Here is a 19,054-nt window from a genome sequence, read left to right as displayed (position 1 = left end):
CATTCTAGTCAGGAGACTTATTCTGAAACAGTCAATTTGCCGCAAAAGTAACTCAATGGTGAAGTTTTGATAAGTGGGCAAGTATGCCATGTTTTTTCCCAACTCCCTGTCATCCATCTCCCTTTCCCTAGATAACTCATCATGTCTCCTTTTCCCTTCACACTTTCTGGTGCCCCAACTGCATCCATCACTGTGAAGGTTCACAAGCCACCAAAGCTCCTTCACCTCCAAAGGAGTTTTCAAAACTCTCCAAGCTCACTGGACAGTTTCAAGGCCCACTGTCATGTTGAGGGATGCTGCTTTATTTAGACCCACCTGGCTTCAACAAAGAGATGCACCCATGGTAGCTGAGATAGAGAGAGTTCTTATAATGAGCAATTGGAGGGGGGGGGGGAATCCTCCCATTACTCTCAACATATCTCCAAAACTTTCTACCAGGTAGCTTCATTCTCTAATATTGAGACTATTTCTATCTCTTCCCCCTTAATTTCACCGATTTGTGACCTTAACTCTATTTCTGAATCATATTTGAATTATGTTTTCTCAGTTTACATTACATTCCCGTCAGTTTATTTTTATCACAGACAAATACACATTTTTAAAAGCATAAAACTGTATTACTTTACACATTTGCAATTTTCACATATTAGGTTCCTGCCAGAATGTAATCTTGATCCAAAATAAGGAAGGTCTCATTTTTAAAAGGGCCCTTTCAAAACAGGCTTCAAATTCAGGACACTCCAGCGGTTTTAAAAACATTCCATCCCTGGTTTAAACTCACAATGTGTAACCTCCCACAGCTATAACTCAATCAGAAATTAAGGTGAAGTTTGGCGGGGGGTAAGAAGCGTGAAGTTTGGCGGGGGGTAAGATGCATAAAGTTTCTCACACTAATAACTGGCAAGAAAAAAGTTCCTTTATCCTCCTTTTTAGGAAGAAAGCAATTTAATGGCATCGGTTATACACAGTCTTTTAACGTTTTTGTGCATGACTTTGTAAAAAATACGCTGAATATTTTCATTTCTAGTAATGACTTCTCAAAATTATAAAAAGTAATTTCAGAAAAGACTGAATTTAGGGCAAGGAAGAAAATATGTTAATTAGAAGTACTGAGTTAAAGCCAGAGTGTGGATTTTCCCAGTTAAATTGTAGTTTTAACCTGAACTAAAATCTCAATGCTTTCTGCGTTTTTAAACTGATCAATTAATCTGAGCTATCTCAAATTAACGAAAACTTCTCCATGGCTCCCAAATTCATTTCCAGCCACTAAAACTTAAACCAAAAAACCACAGAAGTGCTTCTACAGCTAAAATGGCGAAACGTCCTTATTTGACACACTCCTTTTAAAACGCTTCTTTTAAAAAAAATGCTGTAGGGCAAGCAGGGTAACGATTATCCATATTTTATGGATGGAGAAACTGCAATCAAATCCCATGTCCGAGGAAACAAGGCTATTTAACAGCTGAACCCGAGGTAAGATCCAAGAGTTCTGATTTCTAGTCCAGCCGCCTTCGCACTTCAAAGTTGGCTTGGTTAATCCCGGGACTTGAAATTCCTGGGTCTTGCTGTCATGGAGCTGAATCACCACTAAATTCCTGTGTTCTTGCTTAATCCCGCAGACCAGGGGCCCCACTCCTAAACTGGAAACCAAGAGGGCGGGGCACCGTGACGCGCGAACCCTCAAAGCCAAATAACAAAACTGTCCTCGGGCTGTTTACCGAGGCGGTCCTGGACTTCGGTGACAGGTCACCAGACTCCAAGGACCATAAACCGCGACTGCCCAAACCCGGCCGCGTTCAGAGAGTAACTGGGGGCCGCCGGGTCTCCGCCCCCACCGGCACGCCCGGTCCGAGCCGCGGGCCGCGTGAGGCGAAGCCCGGCCCCCGAGCGGCGCGCGCACCCCGCCGTCTCGCGTCGCGTGACTCGGCGGGGGCGCGCGGGGTTAGCGCGCGCGCGCCCGCCCGCCACCCGCGCCACTTCCGACGCAGCGCTTGGTTCAGGTTCCGGGGCGCTGTGGAGCTCCCGGCCTGTGGGTCGCGCGCGGCGCTCTGCGGCGGCCGGGATGGAGGAGGCTGGAGCGGTGGTGGCCACGGCCGGGGAGGCCGAACTGAACTTGTCCCGCCTCAGCGTGTCCCCCGAGACCCTGGAGTCGGAGCTGGAGGCGCGGGGCGAGGAGCGGCGCGGCGCGCGGGAGGCGCTGCTGCGGCTGCTGCTGCCGCACAACCGTCTGGTGTCGCTGCCGCGGGCGCTGGGCAGCGGCTTTCCGCACCTCCAGCTGTTGGACGTGAGCGGCAACGCGTTGACCGCGTTGGGGCCGGAGCTGCTGGCGCTGCGCGGCCTGCGCACGCTGCTGGCCAAGAACAACCGGCTCGGCGGGCCCGGCGCGCTGCCCAAGGGCCTGGCCCAGTCGCCGCTCTGCCGCAGCCTCCAGGTGCTCAACCTTAGCGGGAACTGCTTCCAAGAAGTTCCAGCCTCGCTGCTGGACCTGCGCGCGCTGCAGACCCTCAGCCTCGGCGGCAACCAGCTTCAGAACATCCCAGCCGAGATCGAGAACTTGAGGAGGTGAGCGGGTGCCTGCCTGAGAGTAGGGAGGCCCGGGGCGGTGTCCGGGAGCCCCGGGGCCCCGCGCCTGGTCTTGGGGCGCCGTTCGGTCGTCACGTACTTGCCTTAGTCTAGGCTCTTCTTCAACTCTTTGGCTGTGAGTATTGCCCTGCCAACTCAGCGAGTTGTAGTGAAGATCTAATAAGATCGTGGTCGTGACAGCATTTGGTTTGTTGTGTTTGCCCTGTGCAGATCTTCGAGGCAGTTTTTCTGTCGTCTTTTGGGGTCTGGGGGAGTGATCCGAACTGAGTACATACTCAAACAAATGTAAATATGAGGTTGCTCCTTGCAACCTTGCTCCGACGGTTCCTTCCTTGCTCCGAAGTCTTGGATGGTTTTCCATGCCTGTAGATCAAATTTATGTCTTGTAGCGTGACAGACAAGGTACTCGGATCTGATCCTTGCTTTCCACTACATTTCCTGCTCCATCTTCTCTGTAGCGATACCAGCAAAACTATTTGTGGAATTCATTGAGCTGTGCACTTTACCAGCACCTTGTAGGCACTGACTAAATATGTGTTGAATGGATACAATGCCTCTGTGTTGCTGTTCCCTTTGTCTGGAATGTTGCTTACTTCTGGCAAACTCGTGTTCATCCTTCAAAACCTGTTTTGAGGGTCATTTCTTTGTTTCGTTTCTTTACTGCTTCTTGAACAACAGTTAATTATTGCCTAAACTGTACTTCTTCTGTACCTCATTCACCCTGCTATTGCACTTATTGATTATAATTCCTGGCCTACAGATCTGCCTCATCTACTAGATTGTTCGGTAAATATATGTTGAATTAAATGGAAGAAGGAAGCAGAGAAGCAGGGTAACAAAAGTCCCCTAAAGGTGCCCTGCAGGGGAGTGAGAAATAAAGTAAGAGCAAGTGTATTGTCCAAAGTGAAAAAAAAAGAATCTTCCATCTGTAAAATATTTTCACATCCTTTATTGAATTTTCTGAGATAACAGAATATTAGAGCTGAAAGGGACCTCAGAGTTAAGTGTAGTGAAAAGAATATTGACCTGAGAATAAGAGCAAAGGAAACCATAAACAAGACGAAAAGACAACCCTCAGAATGGGAGAAAATATTTGTAAATGAAGCAACTGACAAAGGATTAATCTCCAAAATTTACAAGCAGCTCATGCTGCTCAATATCAAAAAAACAAACAACCCAATCCAAAAATGGGCAGAAGACCTAAATAGACATTTCTCCAAAGAAGGTATACAGATTGCCAACAAACACATGAAAGAATGCTCAACATCATTAATCATTAGAGAAATGCAAATCAAAACTACAATGAGATATCATCTCACACCGGTCAGAATGGCTATCATCAAAAAATCTAGAAACAATAAATGCTGGAGAGGGTATGGAGAAAAGGGAACCCTCTTGCACTGTTGGTGGGAATGTAAATTGATACAGCCACTATGGAGAACAGTATGGAAGTTCCTTAAAAAACTAAAAATAGAACTACTATACGACCCAGCAATCCCACTACTGGGCATATACCCTGAGAAGACCATAATTCAAAAAGAGTCATGTACCAAAATGTTCATTGCAGCTCTATTTACAATAGCCAGGACATGGAAGCAACCTAAGTGTCCATCAACATATGAATGGATAAAGAAGATGTGGCACATATATACAATGGACTATTACTCAGCCATAAAAAGAAACAAAATTGAGTTATTTGCAATGAGGTGGATGGACCTAGAGTTTGTCATACAGAGTGAAGTAAGTCAGAAAGAGAAAAAACAAATACCGTATGCTAACATATATGTATGGAATCTAAAAAAAAAAAAAAAAGTCCTGAAGAACCTAGTGGCAAGACGGGAATAAAGACACAGACCTACTAGAGAATGGACTTGAGGATATGGGGAGGGGGAAGGGTAAGCTGTGACAAAGTGAGAGAGTGGCATGGACATATGTACACTACCAAACGTAAAATAGATAGCAAGTGGGAAGCAGCCGCATAGCACAGGGAGATCAGCTCGGTGCTTTGTGACCACCTAGAGGAGTGGGATAGGGAGGGTGGGAGGGAGGGAGACGCAAGAGGGAAGAGATATGGGAACATATGTATATGTATAACTGATTCACTTTGTTATAAAGCAGAAACTAACACACCATTGTAAAGCAATTATACTCCAATAAAGATGTTAAAAAAAAAAAAGGAATGAGCCTAAACCTATGCTTGACATGTAATAAGCACTAAATAAATGTTTATTATTGTTAAAAAAAAAAAAAAAAAAAAAGAACTCTTGGTGTCCCAGCCTTATGCAAGTCACTTTAACATATCCTGACTACAGCTTCGTAATCAGCTAAATGAGGCATTTGGACAAGATGTCCCTTTGTTTAGTCACCAACAGATTTTTATTGAGTACCTACCCAGTGTCAGGCACTGTCCTAGGTGCTGGGGATACAGTGGTGAACGGGATCCTGCCTTCATGGAGCATTCTAACAGAGGAGACATTAAACACCTGTTAACTTCATTATTTAATTACAGTTGTTATAAGTTCTGTGAAGAAGTACAGAGTGCCTTGAAATGAAGTAACTTAGTTTGGTCTTTGAGCAAGTAACATTTGAATTGAGCTTTTAAAGGAAGAGTAAGAATTAACCAGGAGAGGGTGGGATGGGATCAGTCCAGATTGAAGGAACCGCGCACATGAAAACCCAGAGACAAGAAGGACTGAAGGCCAAAATTTTGAAAGGAGGACATTGTACTAGAGCATAGCGAGGAAGTGACCAAGAGGGAAAGTGGCAAATATAAATTTGGACCAGATCCCAGGCCATGTCATATCTTGAAGGCCATGGTAAAGCTTGAATTTTATTCTAAGTACGCATGGAAGAGTTTTTAAAAAGCACATCTGTCTTGTTGCTGTGCAAGAATGGAGGGGGGAGCAGGTGGAGAGATGAGAAGACATTTTGAAGGCTGGATGGAAGGAGGCTATTCTAGTAGAATGAGAGATGATGGTAGCTTATACCAGGGTGATGCTAGAAGAGATAGAAAGAAATATTGATAGAAGGGTTGGAGAGAGATTTAGATGTAAAATTGTCAAGCCTTAGTTCCTTCTAATTTTGATGTTAATTCCAACATTCTCATTTGAATTTTTTTAATATACTAAGAAAAACTTGGAGCAAATATTACCATCACATGGGGAGAAAGGTAGGCAAAAATCCCATTTATTGAATCCTTACAATGCAGTAGGCCCTGTGGTAGGTCCTCTAAATATGCTTTTTAATTTTCACAATGACTCTGTGACATGAGAAGAAGAAACTGAGGCCCTGAGAAGTAGTCTTAAGATCACAAAGTCAGTGAGTGGTAAAACTGGATTTGACCTTTGGATCAAACTGGATCTCTGACTTCAAACCCATGAATTTTCCACAGTGACAGAGTAAGGGCTAGAACCTAATTCTTCTGACTTCTGTTCTGTTCAATATGTGATCAGGAGGATTGGCTAAAGCCATTTTCCTTATTGACCTGATTTTCTGGGCTGTTTACTGTGGTTTTGGGTCATTGTACCTTTGTCTCCAATTGTATGTAGGCTCTTTTATGTCATTGTTTTCATTCTTCAGTTGTCTGCTCTATTTCTCTTTACTGATAAGAATCAGTAAAGGTTTAGGATATATGCTCCAAATATAAACTCTAGTTGAATGTAGGTTGAAAGGACCATGTAGAAATATACTCTTAGAAGTAGAGACAGCCTAGGCAATTGGCCTGAGTCACCCCCTTCTTTTTACAGATGAAGAAACAGATTTAGTATCAGTGACTTGCTTGAGGCCAGATAGCGACAGGGAGATTCATGTGCTTCATCCCTCAAAGGCTGCTTACTACTTACTGCTTACTACTAAAATAATACATTAAAGCTTCAAAAATGTAGAGGTGGAGGTTCAGTTACTCAAACCCTAAGGTACCTGCCCAAGAACACCATCTTCTCTTAGAATATACGTGGAGTCCCTAGACCTCATTGGTAACATTGATGAATATTGTCTACTATGCCATGTTGCTTTTAAAACCAAGTGAGGTGTTTCTGGGCATTTGGAATCTATCTACCCTCTTTAATAGCAGTTTAAAAAATAATGCAGAGTATATAATCCATATAGAGGTCCCCTTTCTCCTCACCCTCCATCCTTCCAGGAGGGAATAACAAATAAATACTCCTAGCTTAATTGGTGTATTTGATCCTCCAGATTTAGCAGGGTATTTTCATGTATATTTTCTGTATTCTGTTGATCCTTTTCCCTGGTGGTAAATTTTTGAAAAGTGGTTTTTGAAAGATGATTTTAAAGTATAACAAGTAGATGGTGAAAATCTTATTTTTATGATTAACTTCATTCCCCTTGAGTAAATTAGGCTCAGTGTGAATCATGAGGTTGTGGATGTAGATTCTTTCCATCAAAATATGAGGTTCTTCTTCAACAAGTAGGTATAATAACTGTTTGGCTAGTAGATGGACAAACTTGGTTTTGTTCTTACAGTGTTGGAAAAGTAGGTGTAATTCATATTTTGACCTGTTTCTTTTTCTGAACTCTTAACTTTTATTCCTCTCAACTAGCTCAGACATTAACTGAGGAAGAGCTTAATAATTTATCACCCAATGGGTAATAGACTTTGTTAAAGAAAACAAAAGCTCGAGGATTCTTTGGCATCCGGGATGCTAGACATTGGGAGAGTAGGTTTGAGCACAAGTGAGTTTCGTTGGTACCGTTCCCCACAATCTTTTCTTCTCAAGTAAGAAAAGATTTCCTTCCTTTTTCTGTTCATGACCCCTCTTTCACTGTCTGCCTGATGTGGTTTTAGAAATTAAAGATATGAGAATTGTGATGGAAATAAAAGCTAAATATTAATGTCCTGAACTGTTTTGAAGCTAGTGTGCAATAGGTTGATATCTTACAAAAGAGACGACTCAACCAGATGATAAATAGAATGCAGCAGTAAAGTTTAAATAAAAACTCTTTTCCCCGTTTAGAGTCACATATTGAGTTTTTCTCTGGCTCTCAATTCTTCCTTCTGACTTCTTTCAATGCCTTAGGCTGGGGCAAGAACCAAGAGATGATTCCTCCATTTGTGCTTCTACTTTTGAATGTATAATGGACTTTAAAATCCTGTAGTGAGTATATTTGAAAATGATTTAGTATGGGGATGCTGCCTCAAGAAAACTACTTTATCCACAAATGTATGGTTCTTATCTTTCTGTGTTTCTCTTATTTTCTATTTTCTGCCTCTTTAGGTACGAACCTGTCTCACTTTAATTGCATCTCCCTTTAACCAACCGTAACATGGGACTCATGTATATTTTTGTTATATTTAATGTCATTTTTGTTTGGGTGGAGAAGCAAAACATTTCCTACTTACACCTGTGGTTAAGTTGATTGGCACTAAGTGGACCCTAATGTATTTTTCCAGTGGGTCACTGGCCCTTCCTATAGGAAGGGTACCCACTTCAGTATCCCTAAGGATTGGAGAGGTGAGATACTTTTCAGAAAACAAATTTAAGGTTGATCTGTTAACCTTAAACAAAAAAGAAAGGAAGAATTCTTCTCTAAATTTTGTGAATGATTTTCATGTTTTTTGTATTTGTCAAACATCAAAAGAATAGAATTGTTTCAAGGCTGATTAACAGAGGTGCAATTTTGACAAATACAAGAACTTTTAAACACTACAGTTTTGCTTTAAATTCAACAATAATTTCATTTCTCCTTATAGAAAAGCATGTTTGGAAACAGTAGAGTGTGTTTTAGAAATTTAATTCCCACAAATCATTGAAAGGCTTTAAGTCCAAGAACTTTGGAAATTATTTGAGTTTCAAAGTGGTACATAAGCCTGAAAATGTAAATTTAATATGCTGGTTGTATACTCTAATTAATGATACCCATCAGCTGCAGAAGAGATTTATATGGTTTTGAAGTCATGAACTTGGTTATATTTTAGAACATCAGATCTTTCTCTGCCAAAGTCATAGTAACAGCTAAGGTTTGGCATCCTTTCTGTCTGTTTACCTCCCCACCAACTCCAAATCACTGAGAGAAGACATTGAGTAGTGACTGACCACCAGACACTAGTTTCTCTTGGTTCCTGACTTAACCATATAGAAAGGGCAATATTTATATATGCTCTCAGACTCACTCTTCCCTTTCATCACTTTCTTTTCTTTTCTCCCTCACTAGACTAAGTTGCAAGTTGTTATGTAACTATTGAATCCTTTATAAAAGGACTTCCAAGTTTGCTAAAAATTTTTCCCAACGGTCTCATTAGAATTGGTTTTTTTCCAGAGAAGTTTCTGTTTTGGACTCCAAATATTCTTTTCTACTCTATTCTATTCTATTCTAGTAGCTCTCATCATTGAAAAATAGAAATTTCTCAGTAACTGAGCAGTAACTTATAATCTGTAAGATCAAAAAATCCTGCCTAGGAACCTTTTTCACCAGTGTTTAAACACTTATATGTAGGGGAATTCAGTTTTGTATCCAGACCATTGATTTTTGCCACAAGGTAATCCTTTAAGGAGAAAAAAATAGTCTATCAGGGTTAAGTGTTCTGTCTACTTTTACTGAGCATTGTAAGTCTAAAGAGAGAAATGCAGTCTTGAAAAGATTTACACAATAAGAAATAGAAAGGAGAGTATCAATATATTTTTAAAATGACAAAACTTCAGATTCATATTGGCTTTTTGAATCACCACACATCAAGGAAGGCTGAGATTATGAAATACAGATAAGAAAGTCAACAAATGGAAGTAATTGTATCTGAGAAAATATGTATAAAGGCCATCTATAAAGGACTTTAAAATAAGTTTGTTTCCTAACTTCAGAGAGATAAAGGAGGGAACTTCATCAGTGAAACAAGAATAAGAAGTCTTAAAACTGACAACTATGAAAACCCCAATTGGAATTTCTAGAAATAAAAATATACAATTAGGAACTCAGTGGGCTGAATGGTAGACTGGAGTCAGCTGATGCGTAGTGAATCAGTAAGCTAAAAGATCTTACTGAGGCATTCTGGAATGCAGCACAAAAAAATCAAGAAATGGAACGTATGAAAGAAATGTATAGAGAAATGGAAAATAGACCCTGAAGTTCAAAGTGCTGTTTGCTAGGAATTTCAGAAAGAGAATAGAGAGAATGTAGGAAAGGCAATGCCAGAAGTAATAGTAGCTGAGAATTTCCCACGATTAAAGAAAGAGAGCACTCTGAACTGGTATCTTGACACATCATAATAAAACTGTAGAACAAGAAGGATAAAGAAAAAAGACCCTAAAAACTCCTAATAAGAAAAAAAGCAGATTACCTACAAAGGAATATGGGCTGTAATAAGATAGAACAGTATCTTCCTCCTGGTAAGGAAAAGTAACTGTCAACCTAGAATTTTATGCCCAGCCAAGCTATTATTCAGGTGTGAAGGGAAAAAATAAGAACATCAGAGACAAAGGACTCAAAGATTAACAACTGTGAGTCCTTACTGAAAGAACTTCTACAGGATGTACTCCAAGAAAAATGAACTTTAAAAGAAATAGCAAGTGCCAAAAACAGTGGTGAACGGAGAAATTGGTAAAACATATTGATGACTCTGAGTAATTATTGATTGGGAATAAATAAATTTCAATTTATTTTCAAATCAAGGTAGAGCTAATCCTAGATGATGATATGAAGATGACAGAGAAGTGAGCATGGTTGTGTATTTGGGAGTGAGAGGGAGAGCAAAGGAAATTGAAGGGATAACTACTAGCAAAATAGATGTAGCATGTGCAGTTCAAAATAATAGAGGGAGTGGTACAAAAGGAAACTTGATGAACACAACAGAAGGCAGACAGAAGAGAAAAAGATATTGAGATACACCATGGTAAAGAAAACACAAGTGCAGATATATCAGCAATCAAGTTGTGCACTGTTTACAAGAGTTACACTTAAAATAGAAATACCCCAGTATGTTTAAAGTTAAGGGGTAGAAAAAGATGTACGAAGCAAATCTCTATCATTTCATATGTGGACTCAACTGCCTTAGGCTCCAGTCTGGTCTTCCTGCTTCCACTCCTCCCATTGCACTCGCCTGTCCCTGCCACTTCTCCTGCTGTTTTCCAAACAGTAACCGAAGTGATCCTTCTAAAGTGTAAGTCAAGTTACACAACTGGCCTTTGTTCAAACCCCTTCTACCTAGGATAAATTCAGAATCCTTGCTAAGGCCTGAAGGGCCCTCTGTGATCTGGCTTTCCCAGGCTACCTTTCTAACTTCTCTGACCACCATTCTCCCAACCTCTGTCACCCTGATGTACCCACGCTGGCTGTGTTGCTCTTTCACAGCACACCAAGCTTTTTTCCACTGCAGGGATTTGTACTCAGTCATTTCTTCAGATCTCTGTTCAAGTGTCATCTCCTAAGAGAAACCTTTTCTGACCACCCTCTCTACAGTATCACTTCCATCAACATCTGATTACCTCTGTTTTTCTTTGTAGCACTTAAAGCTATTTGGCATAATATATATACATTCATTGATTTACTGTCTCTCTCACTAAAATGTAGGCTTCTTAAGGTCAAGAACTGGGTCTTATTTACATTACATTCCCTGGAATAGTGCCTGGCACATGGTCGGTGCCTAGTTCATATTTATTGACTATATGATATATAGTAATGTTATTCAATTTTAAAGAAGAGGAAACTGGGGCATAATGAGATTTAGTAACGGGCCCAAGTTCTCATACTGGTAAATGGTGGAGCTAGGATTAAATAAATACTAACAAAAACAGGTAGGCAGTATTGATAATCAGAGGCAATAGATTTTATGGCAAAATGGATTAGAAGGAAGAATGAGAAATGCTTCATGTGAATTAAGGAACGATGCAACAAGAAGTTTTAACCATCATGAACCTGAATGTATCTTCAATATAGCTTCCATATTTTGAGGAGAAAGAGAGCAAAAATTGACAGAACTATAAAGGGAAAACCATGGTTCTGGTAGGAAACTAACCACCAGAGTAAGAAGGTGAAATAATGAGAGACTATAAAAAATTTGAATTGCACAGCTAACAAGCTCAGTCCTAATAACTACACATTCTTTTTACACATATAAAATGTGAACAAAAATAGACCACGCTCTAGACCACAGAGGAGTAAGGTTATGCAGAACATACGTTTAACAACAACAAAGCTCTCAGCAAACTAAGAGAAAGCCATATAACCCATGAGAAAAATGGGTAAAGGTTAGAAACGCAGTTCTCTAAAGATGTACGAATGGTCAAAACATAAAAAGATGCTAAACGTCACTAATAATTAGAGATTACTAGTACAGAATGGTATCATTTTTCACACCAGCTAAATAGTAAAAAGTAGAATAAAAACGTTAAAGAAGGTGATGATATTAAATGTTGGCAGGGCTGTAGGGTAAAGAGTGCTCTTAAATGTGAATTGTGGATTGTAGTTAGCTATAACTCTGCAGGGTAATTTGGCTTTTTCTTTTAACATTACAGCTTGTACCCTAAAATCTGCCACTTCTCAGGCCCTTCCCCTGGAACTCTGATTTACTGGATCTGAGCAGGGCCTAGATTTTGTAGCTTTAGAAGTATCTCAGTTAATTTTTTTTTTTAACTTTTATTTATTATTATTTATTTTTGGCTGTGTTGGGTCTTCGTTTCTGTGCGAGGGCTTTCTCTAGTTGTGGCAAGCAGGAGCCACTCTTCATCGCGATGCGCGGGCCTCTCACTATCGCGGTCTCTCTTGTTGTGGAGCACGGGCTCCAGACGCGCAGGCTCAGTAGCTGTGGCTCACGGGCCCAGTTGCTCCGCGGCATGTGGGATCTTCCCAGACCAGGGCTCGAACCCGTGTCCCCTGCATTGGCAGGCAGATTCTCAACCACTGCGCCATCAGGGAAGCCCTCCCAGTTAATTCTTATCCTGGAAGTTTGGGTAACAATTTAGTAGGCTGTTTTTCCCTACATTTAAAGGTGTCTTAAAAGAATGATAATGTCTACTGAGCAGATTTAACAGGAAGACAAAAGTAACATAGTTATGGGAAAGATCTATATGTATACATTTCATTGATATTTATGTAGTAAGAACTGATTCTGCCACACCCCCCCATCACCTGAAAAAATCTTTTGGAGAGAGCCTTTCTACAGTCATCACCACAAGGAGTAGCAGTACATTTTGGTGCAATATATGCTATGTCTAAAATGTTGTTAACTTATTATTAGAAAACAGGATAATTATCTGGAACTTTAATTTCATAATAGTGGTCAGTTTTACATAATTTATTTAGTTAGCCTCTGAAGACTGCATTTGCCATAATAAGAGCAAAGAAGAAACATAGACTTCAGCTGTGTTTTTCCACTCTTCAAAAAAAAAGCTAGTGGTTTTCCCCTTCCCATTGCCTAGTAACGCATTGAGTCCAAACCCACCAGCACGAATACAGGGCTCCTGTAATTTGGCCTTTATCCAGCTGTATCTCTGGGTTCCTCAACATGAATTCTCTTTTTATGTGTTAAAAGGTATACTCATTATCCCATAAAAACCCTTCTTCTGACGTGAAGGTCCTCTTTCCTCCTACCCTAAATAGGCTAAATTCATAGTCCAGCTGAAGTCACAACACTTTTGGGAGCCTTTCCAATCAGAACTAATGTCTTTTTTTTTATTTCTCTACTTTTTAAACTCGTATATCATTTATGGATTGTTCTGCTTATTTTGGTATTTTAATCATGTTATGCTTATTTGGGGCCTTGTTTTGCATTTAATTATAATATTGTCTAACATTGGTGTGTCTTGTCTGCTTACCTGTCTGCTTACCTATAATATAAGCTCCCTGAAGATTGCATTATTCCTCCAGAGACTGTATAGCACATAGAAAGCCTGAGTAAAACATTTGCTGAATGAATAAATGATATGTGTTCATTGTAATAAAGATAATGGGGTACTTGTTCAAATTTTGTGTTTTTTTTTGTTTTTTTCATTTATTTTTGCAGTTTAGAGTGTTTATATCTTGGAGGAAACTTCATCAAAGAAATCCCGCCAGAATTAGGAAATTTGCCTTCTCTAAATTACTTGGTATTATGTGACAACAAAATCCAAAGTGTGCCTCCTCAGCTTTCACAGTGAGTATTTTCAGGCAGTTTATGTACACACAGAGATACATGCTTAGGAATTATCATCCTGCATTCACCCACATGATTTGTATGTGGAAAAGAATTAAGTGTTCTCAAAGTAAATGATACATGAGAATGAAAGTTCTGAGGTGTGTTATGAATTGGGTGGCTTATTTTTAATTTTACTTTTAAATGCTCTTGATATATTCCTCATAATCGTTGAGCCTCTTTTTTTTAATTTATTATCTTTTTAAAATTTTATTGACGTATAGTTGATTTACAGTGTTGTATTTCTGCTGTAAAGTGATTCAGTTATACATATATATATTTTTTCCTATTCTATTCTGTTATGGTTTATCACAGAATATTGAATATAGCTCCCTGTGCTATACAGTATGACTTTGTTGTTTATCCATCGTATATATAATAGTTTGCATTTGCTAATCCCAAACTCCCAATCCTTCCCTCCCTCACCCCGTCCTTCTCCTTGGCAACCAGAAGTCTGTTCTCTGTGTCTGTGAGTCTGTTTCTGTTTTGTAGGTAGGTTCATTTGTGTCATATTTTAGATTCCACATGTAAGTGTTATCATATGGTGTTTGTCTTTCTGCTTGTCTTACTTCGCTTAGTATGATAATCTCCAGGTCCATCCATGTTTCTGCAAATGACATTATTTCATTCTTTTATGTGGCTGAGTAGTATTCCATTGTGTATTTATACCACGTCTTCTTTATCCAGTCATCTGTCGATGGACATTTAGGTTGTTTCCATGTCTTGGCTATTGCAAGTAGTGCTGCTGTGAACATAGGTGTGCATGTATCTTTTTGAATTATAGTTTTGTCTGAATATATGTTCAGGAGTGTGATTGTTGGATCATATGGCAACTCTATTTTTAGTTTTTTGAGGAACCTCCATACTGTTTTCCATAGTTGTTGAGCCTCTTTTCTGTAATCAAAAATAGAGTATTACTTTGGCATAGATTCCCCAAGGTTTTATGGGATTTTATTGATTTTTATTTGATATGAAGCATTCCTATCCTAATGAGATAATGTGAAGGATCTTGATTCCTGTTGCATTTGAAATCTTTCCTTTTTTAGGTATCTGAATGATAAAACATGCCAAAAAAAAACCCCTTTAAATCTAGCATTTATATCAGCTAACACATCAGAATACTCTCTAAGTATTTTAAGCTCTCTAAGATTCCATGGGCAAAGTCCTTCATGACATATACAAGTATGGGCTCTAATTTAGTTTCAGCACCTTTTAATTTTACTTCCATTGACCTTAATCTTAATTGCTCATTCTTACGGGGAAATTGAGTCCTTCCCTTAACTTTCTGAGTAGTTTTCTTGCTTATGGCGGTTGATTTTTGTATTGCATTCATTCTAGGTTGCATTCACTTCGTTCCCTCAGTCTTCACAATAACTTGCTGACATACCTGCCTCGAGAGATCCTCAACCTTATTCATTTGGAAGAATTGAGTTTGCGAGGAAATCCATTGGTTGTTCGTTTTGTTAGAGATTTAACCTATGATCCTCCAACTCTCCTGGAGTTAGCTGCACGGACCATTAAAATTCGAAATATTTCCTATACTCCCTATGATCTTCCTGGGAATCTTCTTAGATACTTGAGTTTAGCCAGCAATTGTCCAAACCCAAAGTGTGGAGGTAAGTTAATTCATTGTCCTTGTTTCCCATTCATTTAGTTACTTTTAAATTAATGATCTAAATGTTGTTTTAATTAGCTGGTTTCTTTCAGAGAAAGGCAGTTTGTCTCTGTTTCTGTTTGCCTTATTCTCTCACCCTTTTACCAGAAAGTAAGACATTTCACCCTCCCTGGGTTCCTTCCTTCCTTCCTTCCTTCCTTCCTCCTTCCTTCCCTCCCTCCTTTTCTTCTTTCTTTCCTTATTTCTTCTTTTCATGGTACTTTCAGGATTCATACACAGGGAAAATACCCAGAAAGTCTCATCTTTCTTGAAACTGTCATAGGATAAGGTAAATTGGTAACATGAGAGGAAACAGAAAGAAAGCATAAACAGTTCTAATTGCTTTAGAAGAGTCTCTAAAATGTTTGGCCACCTTCATATTTATTTGAAGGACATTTTCTTAGACTCACCATTCTGAGTATCAGGTACCTTTATAGAGTACAATTCAAGGTGTATGAGAATAGGCTGAATGTGTGCCAGTTTCAGAATGTACCCTGGAATTTTATATTCTTTTAAATCCATGCTTCAAAATTTCTTGAGTTTAGAGCATTTAGAGAGAACTAAACAAATAATATAATGTAAGACAGTGTAAAGTAGGAATCCAAAATACTGTTGGAAATCAAAGGAGGGAGAGAGCACATTTATTAGATCCGGAAAAGATGAGACAATTCTTGAAGTATGAGTTGAATTTTGATATGGTTTGATTGAGGATAGAAAACTTTTCAGATGGAGAGAGTAAAATTGGAAACAAAACAATATGGGGCAGAATGTTGGATGAGTAATAATTTGGCTCAAATGTACAGTTAAGGGAGTAATGAGAGAAGAGTAAAAGATACATTGAGGCCAGATTATGAAGGGCCTGAAGTGCCAGAGTGTGTGGAGGGGAGTTGGTGAATGATAGCAGGTCATTTTATTTTGGCTCCCTCATAAAAGACTACTTTTTAAAAAATCCAATTTAATGGGGGTAGAGAAAGGTTTTTATTATTGTAGGATAATTGTAGGTGCCAGGGAAATGCTGCATAAATATGATCAGAGCCAGCTGAGGTTTTCCCCAGATGTCCCGTCAGGCCTTGAAAACTGTTATAACGTTAAACAGAGAGAAGGTGATTTAAGTTTCTCAAAGAACATTAAAAGGTAAAAAAGATACTACTAGTTTAAAAAAGAAAAATGACACTACTCTGGGCCATTTCTGGCCACTTACTTTTAGAAGTAGAGACTGCTGTGCCAAGTTAGAAGTACTTAGATTTTCTCTGTGACTCTCCTTCTGAAGTTGGCTTTAACAGTGGCAAGAGACAACAGTCACACCAGACCTTCAGGCTTCATAGTCTGTATCTAATCTCTTGGAACCTATCCTTTTCTAGAAATAGACGTCTACAAGAAGTCTCTTTTCTCTCTTAAATGGTTTCTTAATGAGTTCTTTAATATACTGCTGTGTTATTTGTCTTAGGAACAAAAATACTTTTTAAATTATTAGCTTAAAATTTTGAGATAATATCTGAAGTGAACCATTGACATTTTCCCCCTCAGATTCCCTAGTTATTGAACTCTGAGTTAAACAAAAGTAATTTTCTATTTTGTGAGATATTGCCTTTGTATAGTCTGAGATCTTACAGATGACAAGATAGTATTGTACTATTTTAGCTCTTGGTAACTATAATTATTTTATTACTTCCATTTGCTTCAGAAAGCTAACGCATTTGGGGGGATTTATTGTTAATATTGATTGATCAGTTTACTGAATCTACTTTTCTTAATTGTTCAAAGTAACATACCATGAATTTCCCTTTTTAAATTATGAATTATACTAACTTACTACAGGATCAAAAAATTAGAAAGTTAATGGAGAAGTAACAGAAAAAAAAAATAAATAGGAGAAAAATTGTTTCTCCTTTGCTTGGACCACATCTTTTTATTTTGGTCCCTTATGTGATATACACAGAGTAGTTGGTGCCAGAGGAATCCTAGGTAGAGTATAAAGGTTGAGATTCTTCTCCAGAGAGGTGATGGGACGCAGGGTTCTAGGGGTTCCGGTTATACTGCAACCATTGTGACAGCCTTTATGGGTTAGAGATGTGCAATATCTAGTAGGAGGAGCAGCTAGAAGCCCACAAAACAGCAACCTCTGCTTTCCTGTCATCTCTAGCTATATTTTTACTTAGCTGAAGGGCCACAGTTCAGGAGCACTAAATTAGGACTCAAAAGAGCTGAATACTAGTTTCAGTTTACTTAGCAATATATAATTGCATGAAAGTCAAGTGAGATCAGTAGTGAAACAGCTTTGAAGCTGTAGATTTAGACCCTGTGGAAATAGGATGGCATTTTGTTACTTTTAATTTTTCCTTCCCAATACATAAGGACAGGGGTACTAAAAGTCGTCTCCTTTCTGCAAATTTTGGGTATAACAACTAATTCTTTAAGATCATTATCAAATGAGTTTTGTATTTTTTTTTAAGTTTCTTGACTGTAGGGTAGTACCAAGGAGGGGCTTGGGGGATGGAGAAAGGGCACTTTAGGTATCCTGTAATCTCCATCAACCACTGTCCACCAAGTCACCCAGAGAAAACAAGCTAAGTAAATAGTGTCCTTTTAACGCCAGCTCCCTTTAAGATAAATCTCCTGGCCTTCTCTTTGTAGTCAAATTGCCATCCCTAAGACCTTCCAGTATTTCTATAAACAATTATGGGAGCAGCCACTACCTCTGCTTAAGATTCTCAAAAGAGAAGACTATAAGACATTTCTTCAGAATGCTGGAGATAGGGTTGAAAAAGAAAATGTGGGTCTTTGCTTTGTAATGATTACTTTGTCCTTATTCCTTCTTCTCTCCAGGAGTCTACTTTGATTGCTGCGTCAGACAAATTAAATTTGTGGACTTCTGTGGGAAATACCGTCTCCCCCTGATGCACTACCTGTGTTCACCGGAATGCTCTTCCCCTTACAGCTCTGCCTCTCACAGCTCCACATCCCAGAGCGAATCTGACTCAGAAGATGAAGCCAGTGTGGCTGCACACAGAATGCAGAAAGTTCTTCTTGGTTGAAAAGGGAGCAGGGTGGTGTGAAACACTAGAAGACTGAGCAGAGGTGGTTAGAAAAGAGAATAGACTTGGAAGTTCACTAGAAACCGTACCTTCATCTTAAATGTCCATGACGGAGTTGGAGATGGTGTAAAAGATTTTGTGTTTCTAGCCGTTCAGCAGGAATGAGTCCAGTTCCATGTTTGGATTCTTTTAATATAATTCACTGTGAATGGCAGTTTCAGATTTAGCTGATTGTTTGCAGTTTTCACTCAAGTTTTGCATGAATCACACAGCAGAATGGAACATCCTGAAGGAGCAGTGCTATAATAAACCATGAGTGGTGTAACTTGTGACAGTTGATATGAAGATAGAAATGATCAAAGATGTAATTTTTACCAGAGTTGTCCTTGAGTTTAGGTTGAACGCTATACCGTAACAGGATTAGCCCTCCATTCTTGTATTGCCCATATGTCTAGATTACAGAGTTACTCAGATAAGCTCACAGATGGTTACATAGGACCTAAACCTTTCTCAGCTACTGACTGGTAAAGTAAGGGATATAACTTTCATGTGGGGTTTTAAAACTCTTCACTTCTGCTCCTTTGTTCTATATGATTGTTGTTACCCTTGTATAATCCAGCAATGACTGTAATAGTGCCTTAATCATAACAAGGATTTAGAAAT

The 19,054-nt window shown here is 39.2% G+C and overlaps 1 protein-coding gene across 2 annotated transcripts; it reads left to right on the top strand.

Annotated features, from left to right (window-relative positions):
- The first annotated feature begins 1,990 nt into the window (after positions 1 to 1,990).
- Positions 1,991 to 18,716, top strand: LRRC58 (leucine rich repeat containing 58). 2 transcript variants are annotated; one of them, XM_061194206.1, is made up of 4 exons: positions 1,991 to 2,562; positions 13,535 to 13,663; positions 15,041 to 15,318; positions 18,183 to 18,716. In XM_061194206.1, the coding sequence occupies exons 1-4, from the start codon at positions 2,063 to 2,065 to the stop codon at positions 18,389 to 18,391; spliced, it is 1,116 nt and encodes a 371-aa protein (XP_061050189.1). In that variant the 5' UTR covers positions 1,991 to 2,062; the 3' UTR covers positions 18,392 to 18,716. The 2 variants fall into 2 exon arrangements, with proteins under 2 accessions (XP_061050189.1, XP_061050190.1); XM_061194207.1 differs by lacking the exon at positions 13,535 to 13,663.
- Positions 18,717 to 19,054: the final 338 nt, after the last annotated feature.

The sequence above is a fragment of the Eubalaena glacialis genome, chromosome 6 (genome assembly GCF_028564815.1).
Source record: "Eubalaena glacialis isolate mEubGla1 chromosome 6, mEubGla1.1.hap2.+ XY, whole genome shotgun sequence".
In the NCBI taxonomy this organism is placed as follows: Eukaryota; Metazoa; Chordata; class Mammalia; order Artiodactyla; family Balaenidae; genus Eubalaena; species Eubalaena glacialis.
Note: the sequence above shows the minus strand (reverse complement) of the source record. Positions and strands in the feature narration are given on the sequence as shown.